The sequence below is a fragment of the Bubalus bubalis genome, chromosome 4 (assembly GCF_019923935.1).
Source record: "Bubalus bubalis isolate 160015118507 breed Murrah chromosome 4, NDDB_SH_1, whole genome shotgun sequence".
Lineage (NCBI taxonomy): Eukaryota > Metazoa > Chordata > Mammalia > Artiodactyla > Bovidae > Bubalus > Bubalus bubalis.
The window spans coordinates 21155335-21162565 of record NC_059160.1 but is presented as its reverse complement, the minus strand read 5'-3'; the positions used below and the strand labels follow the sequence as shown (position 1 = coordinate 21162565).

General features: G+C 38.7%; 1 protein-coding gene across 1 annotated transcript; it reads left to right on the top strand.

Moving 5' to 3' along the window:
* Positions 1 to 5766: 5766 nt before the first annotated feature.
* On the top strand, positions 5767 to 6696 carry LOC102393477 (taste receptor type 2 member 7-like). Its single transcript, XM_006076428.4, has one exon. It carries the CDS (start codon positions 5767 to 5769, stop codon positions 6694 to 6696), a length of 930 nt encoding a protein of 309 aa, XP_006076490.4.
* Positions 6697 to 7231: the final 535 nt, after the last annotated feature.

Here is a 7231-nt window from a genome sequence, read left to right as displayed (position 1 = left end):
AAACACGGATGTGGCCCTATCCCACAGTAGAATGGATTTTTCTTTTTTACGGATCAAATGAAACAGCAACAGAGAACTACAAAAACAGTAAATATTGACTATCAATCCCTTAACTCATGAGACCCTACTAAAAAATCTGGGGTTTTCTCTCTCTAGAGGAAGGCATTTTCATGGTGGTACTAACTGTGGAGTTCATGATGCTTTCACTAGAGAAAGAACAGTGAGCTAATTCAGTAACTAGGTTGCTTGGATTACTGGCTGACTCCTGTACATAACTGTTAGGTCTGTCACCTGCCTCAGCTTTCTTTTTTTTCTCAGTAATATCTCCTTCCTTCCACTAAACTCTCCCTTAGCTAGTGTAAGGATTTATATGTTTTTTTCAGTCCAGTCACTCAGTCATGTCCAACTCTTTGAGACCCCATGGATGGTAGCATGCCAGCCTTCCCTGTCCATCAGCAACTCCCAGAGCTTGCTCAAACTCATATCCATTAAGTTGGTGATGCCATCCAACCATTTCATCCTCTGACATCCCATTCTCCTCCTGCCTTCAATCTTTCCTATAATTAGGGTTCTTTTCTAATGAATTAGTTCTTCACATCAGGTGGCCAGAATATTGGAGCTTCAGCTTCAGCATCAGTCCTTCCAATGAATATTTAGGGTTGATTTCCTTCAGGATTGACTGCTTGGATCTCCTTGCAGTCCAAGGGACTCTCAAGAGTCTTCTACAACACCACAGTTCAAAAGCATCAATTCTTTAGCGCTCAGCTTTCTTTATGGTCCAACTTTTACATTCATACATGACTACTGGAAAAACCATAGCTTTGACTATGTTTTTGTCAGCAAGGTAATGTCTGCTTTTTAATATGTTGTCTAGGTTGGTCACAGCTTTTATTCCAAGGAGCAAGCGTCTTTTAATTTCATGACTGCAGTCACCATCTGCAGTGATTTCGGAGCCCAAGAAAATAAAATCTCTCACCGTTTTCATTGTTTCCCGATCTATTTGCTATGAAGTGATGCAACCAGTTGCCATGATTTTAGTTTTTTGAATGTTGAGTTTTAAGCCAACTTTTTCACTCTCCTATTTCACTTTCATCAAGAGGCTCTTCAGTTCCTCTTCAGTTTCTGCCATAAGGGTGGTGTCATCTGTATACCTAAGATTATTGATATTTCTCCTGGCAGTCTGATGCCAGATTGCGCTTCATCCAGCCCAGCATTTCACACAATGTATTCTGTATATGTTAAATAAGCTGGGTGTTATTGTTGCATTTCTAGGATCTTCTAGCTGTGACTGGTCTCTGTTAAGGCCAAGGATAGTTGGAGTTGTCTTGAAAGGGAATAAGAATATAAATTTCTTATAAATAGAGATGTACTTTCAGAAGTGTGTGTGTGCTCAGTTGCTCAGTTGTGTCCGACTTTTTGCCACCCCATGGACTTTAGCCTGCCAGGCGCCTCTGTCCATGGTATTTCCCAGGCAAGAACACTGGAGTGAGTTGCCATTTCCTTCTCCAGGGGCTTTTCCTGACCTAGGGATCTCCAGTGGATTTTCCTAACCTGAGTCTGCTGCACTGGTAGGTAGATTCTTTACCGCTGAAGCATCAGGAAAGCCCACTTTCAGAAGTAGAAAAAGACAAAATATAATAGTTATAAGATTTGCTCCCATCTTCTATATTCACCCATTTGTCTTTATACTGTGTTAAAGTTTATCTCTGGATTAGGAATTTTATCTCAGCATGCAGCCTAGTCTTGGCTGGCAGTTCTTTCAAAGAACCATAGCTCTTTTAAAAATGTAGTGCTTTACCTATTGGATTCCAGTCAGCTTTATGTACTACCAGAAAAACTCACAGTTTTCTCCTAGTTATCCTCCTTACACTTACTGTTCAGTTGAGTTCAGTTGCTCAGTCATATCCAACTCTTTGTGACCCCATGAACCACAGCACGCCAGGCCTCCCTGTCCATCACCAACTCCCGGAGTAAACCCAAACCCATGTCCATTGAGTTGATGATGCCATCCAACCATCTTATCCTCTGTCGTCCCTTTCTCCTCCTGCCCTCAATCTTTCCCAGCATCAGGGTCTTTTCCAGTGAATCAGCTCTTCGCATCAGGTGGCCAAAGTAAGAAACATCCAGGACTGGTCTCATTTAGGATGGACTCGTTGGATCTCCTTGCAATCCAAGGGACTCTCAAGAGTCTTCTCCAACACCACGGTTCAAAAGCATCAATTCTTCAGTGCTCAGCCTTCTTCACAGTCCAACTCTCATATCCATACGTGACTACTGGAAAAACCATAGCCTTGACTAGACGAACCTTTGTTAGCAAAGTAATGTCTCTGCTTTTCAATATGCTATCTAGGTTGGTCATAACTTTCCTTCCAAGGAGTAAGCGTCTTTTAATTTTATGGCTGCAATCACCATCTGCAGTGATTTTGGAGCCCAGAAAAATAAAGTCAGCCACTGTGTCCACTGTTTCCCCATCTATTTCCCGTGAAGTGATGGGATCGGATGCCATGATCTTCGTTTTCTGAATGTTGAGCTTTAAGCCAACTTTTTCACTCTCCTCTTTCACTTTCATCAAGAGGCTCTTTAGTTCTTCACTTTCTGCTGTAAGAGTGGTGTCATCTGCATATCTGAGGTTATTGATATTTCTCCCAGCAATCTTGATTCCAGCTTGTGCTTCCTCCAGCCCAGCATTTCTCTTACTGTACTTGATTGCTTTTTCAAACCTGTGCCTATTCTCTTGAACTTATAGCAGATATTTTCAGTTGATGAAGCTTCAGTAGGAAAATCAGATCTCTAGTGTTTCTGCCTTTAGTTACTTTGTCAAAATGAAGGGATGCATTGGATATAATCACTATTAATTGGACTTTTACCTGTAACTTTAATTCAGTTAGAAGTTTTAACATGGATATGACAGCCATACCCTTGAGATCATCTTAGCCTGAAGGCAGTTCTTAGCCAGTACTATCCAGTATTGAGAAGCAATGACCTCTTCTGGCTCTGTAAGATCCCATATTTCCTAGATTCTAATACTTTTTGTTTCTGCTTTCAAAGAAGATAATTATGTCTGAGCTCAGTTTTTTAAAATGTGTTGTCAAATGTACCACTACTGTTATTCACTTATAATCCTCTCAGCCTAGAGTTACAAAATCCTCAAATATGTAATCTGTTTTCTAAGTATTCACATGAAATGGTTTGTGAAATATTTTGCCACTTCTTAGCATGTTTTCCAGGAACCAGCTGTGGTTTTCTTGACACTCATTCCAACTAATTAAATATTAAGCCAATATTACCTATTTTAGGTATTTAGTTTTGGCAGACCCCACCTAAAGAGACCAATTCTAAGGTATCTAGTGAAGGTAGCTTAGGCTATGTTACAATAACAGAACTCTCAAACCTCAGAGACCTCATGTAAATTTTTATTTGTTTTTGTTTTTAGATTCTGCTCTATATCCAGTGCTCAGAGTAGTGACAAAGTTGTCACAGGCTAACAGAAGCTCTTTCTGGACCCAAAATAACACAGGAACCCTGCAGAGTCTTGAATTGGTGAGTCAGTTCTCTCATCCAGAAACAAGACTTCATTTCCACAATACTTTATTGGTTAAGAAGTTCACATGACAATATACTACATCAAAGGGAGAGGGGAGCCCTACAAGAATTACATTTCTTGGAATCCTATAAGAAATGGAAGGTTAAAAGTGGAGCCTTAATTCCTATTTCACTATCTCTATACTACTTTCAAGATATATATCTAAACTCTGATGATATAGAACAAATTAAAAGCAAAATTTAGAAGATTATGCCATGAAATACAAGTGATAATAAGCTAATATAATTATTTTAATATCAAGGTAAACTTTAAAACTTAAAAAAAAAAAAAGAAACCACTAGAGCAGACACTGTCGGTTCATACAGCAAGAGGTTAAATTTAGTGTGCAGATACTACAATTCTACCACTAAATAGCTTAGCATCAAAATATGTAAAGCAAAAATTGACATTTCAAACAGAAATTGAAAAATCCGTACCCAGAGAAGAATAATTTAACTTTAAATCTCAATAGATGATGGAACAAGAAGACAAAATTCAAAAAAGATAAATAAGATTTAAACAACATGATTAACAAATCGATTCAATGGTTGTATGAAACAGTTTACCCAAAACTACACATACACATTATTTTGAGGAAAAACGTTTACTGAAACTGGCCATCTACATGCTGTGAAACAAATTGTAACAGATGTCATGACTTACCAACCTATGAAGTATAATATTTTATTTTAATTCAATTTTGATAGAAATTAATAATGAAAAGTTTTAAAATTCCATGTAAATGGAAATTTAAACATACATTAAAAAATATTTTATGGGTTTAAGAAAAGTCACAATAACAGTGTTGTTCAGTCACTAAGTTGTGCCCGACTCTTTGTGACCCAATGGACTGCAGCATGCCAGGCTTCCATGTCCTTCACTGTCTCCCAGAGTTTGCTCTAATTCATGTCCATTGAATTAGTGATGGTATCAAACCATCTCATCCTCTGTTACCTTCTAATCCTCCTGCTTTCAGTCCTTGCTAACCACAGGGTTTTTTCCAATGAGTTGGCTCTTCACATCAGATGGCCCAAGTATTGCAGCTTCCACTTCAGCATCAGTCCTTCCAATGAATGTTCAGGGTTGATTTCCTTTAGAATTGACTGGTTGGATTTCCTTGCAGTCCAAGGGACTCTCAAGAGTCTTCTCCAGGACCACAGTTTGAAAGCATCAACTCTTTTGTGCTCAGCCTTCTTTATGGTCCAGCTCTCACATCCATACATGACTGGAAAAAACACAACTTTGATTAGACAGACCTTTGTTGACAAAGTGATGTCTCTGCTTTTTAATACACTTCCTGGGTTTGTTATAGCTTTTTTATTTTTATAGTTTGTTATTCAATAACAAAGTTGTCTTCTTTGTCTACTACCTTGTGGTGAGATTTTCCAGGTTGGGAGGAGATTTTGCTTTTAATTATATTTCCCCAGCAGTTGGTAAGCCTTTGTCCCATGCCCTGCAATCCCATTCCCTCCTACAAGCTGCTCCCAGTCAGTGACTGAACAGAGCAGAGATTCAATGGCAGTCCTGCTCCCAGGAGGCTCAGGACCCCTCTGATGTGCACCATTGCCTTGACACTGCCCACTGGCCTTCTCAGAACTTGTTAGGATTGTTTACTATGACTTTTCTTGTTTCATTCCCTCTCCCTCCCCAAGAGTCAGACTTACATGCTAGTATAACAGCTCCCCAGCCACCTTCTACTGTCCAAGCACTTTCCTCAGTAATGCCCTGTTTCTCGGAGCATCCAGATCGAGACAAGACATTTTCTAGATTGGAGTTTAGTGTTTCTGGCTTATAACTGAGCTGAATGAAACAAAAAAGTGTCTAAATCCTAAGAAAAAAAAATATCTAAAAATTGATCTCTATCTTGTGTGTTAGCAAACCAAGATTCAAATTCTAATGCATAACTTTACATGGAAATTATAAGCAGTGTTACAGCAGTGGCGATACATACATAATATTTGCCTTGAAAATCACTAGCTGAGATCTTGAGAGGAAGAAAGGTGGTTTCCTAAAGATAGCTAATACTTTGGGAGCATCTTGAAGGCTTTTATTTTTTTGCCAGTGATTATTAAAGTACAGGGAAAAGGAACTTATTGAACATTAGAGCTTTGAATGCATAAATCTGTAACGCTTCATTTATAAGTCACTGGAGTACTGAAGGCAGAGAGTTCCTATCAGTGGGCATGGAGAGAACATTGAACAATATACTTACAATCATTTCTGCTGGAGAATTCTTACTGGGTATTTTGGGAAATGGATTCATTGTTCTGGTTAACTGTATTGATTGGATCAGGAGCAGGAAGGTCTCCCTGATTGACTTTATTCTCACTTGCTTGGCTACTTCCAGAATATTTGTGCTGTGCATAATGATTTCAAATACAGGTTTATATGTAATCTCTGAGGAAATACAGTACAACAAGAATCTCCTGATAAATTTGGAGTTCCTCTGGACAGGATCCAGTTATTTCTTCGTAGCCTGCACCACCTGCATCAGTGTCTTCTATCTCCTCAGAATAGCCAACTTTTCTAATTTCCTTTTCCTGTGGATGAAATGGAGAATTCACAAGGTGCTTCTCATTATTGCACTGGGGGCTGTCTTCTCTTTCTGCTTGTGCCTTCTTCAAAAGAATATGGTAGTTGAAATCCTGTCCCAAAACCCGGTAAATAGCAAAAAAAATATGACATTGCACTTTCTAATGATAAAATACAATTTGTTCCTTACCATAATGTTCCTCATCCCCTTTGTAGTGTCCCTGGCCTCCTTTCTCCTTTTAATCCTCTCCTTATGTGGTCATCTCAGGCGTATGAAGGGTGTAGACTGTAGCTCGGAGGCCCACGTGATAGCCCTGAAGGCTATGATTTCATTCCTATTCCTCTATGTTCTATACTATTTGAGCAATATTATAACAGGGTGGGCCAGTCACATTCTGGACAGTTTTGTGGCAAAGATTTTTGTGAACATGCTGTTATTTTTCTGTCCTTCTGGCCACCCTTTGCTTCTGATTTTGTGGAACAGCAAATTGAAACAGGCTTCACTCTGTGTCCTAAGGAAGCTGAAGGGTTACATGAATCTAAGAAAACCTACTCTTCCAAAAATAACCCTGAAGCGATGATGACCTTCTGAAGAATGAAGACAACAAACAGGACTTCATATTTATGTTTTTATTTTCATCCTGACTGTTTAAATTCTATTCTGTGATGGGTGATTGAGCCTTATTGAAAATATCTTCTTGGGAGTTCCCTTGGTAGCTTAGTGGTTAGAATTCTGGCTTTTTACTGCTGTGGCCTGGATTCAGTCACAGGTTGGATCCTGAAAACTGCACAGCATGATTGGAAGCCTGGCCTGCTGCAGTCCATGGGGTCTCAAAGAGTTGGACACAACTGAGTGACTGAACAACAAATGACAGGAAAAAAAATCTTCCTGGAAAATGCCAAAAGAAAAGGATTTTGCTGTGTTTCCATCAAGATGGTGATGATATAACTAACAGTAAAATTATGCATTTTATGTTAGGCAAAATATTAGTTCAATCTCACTTAATTTGTACTATATTGATTTCATAAAAATATATGTATATATAAAGAATAGCCATAAATATGTATTAATGTAGATATATTTACACTTGTAAAGATATATAGAGATTTAATTCC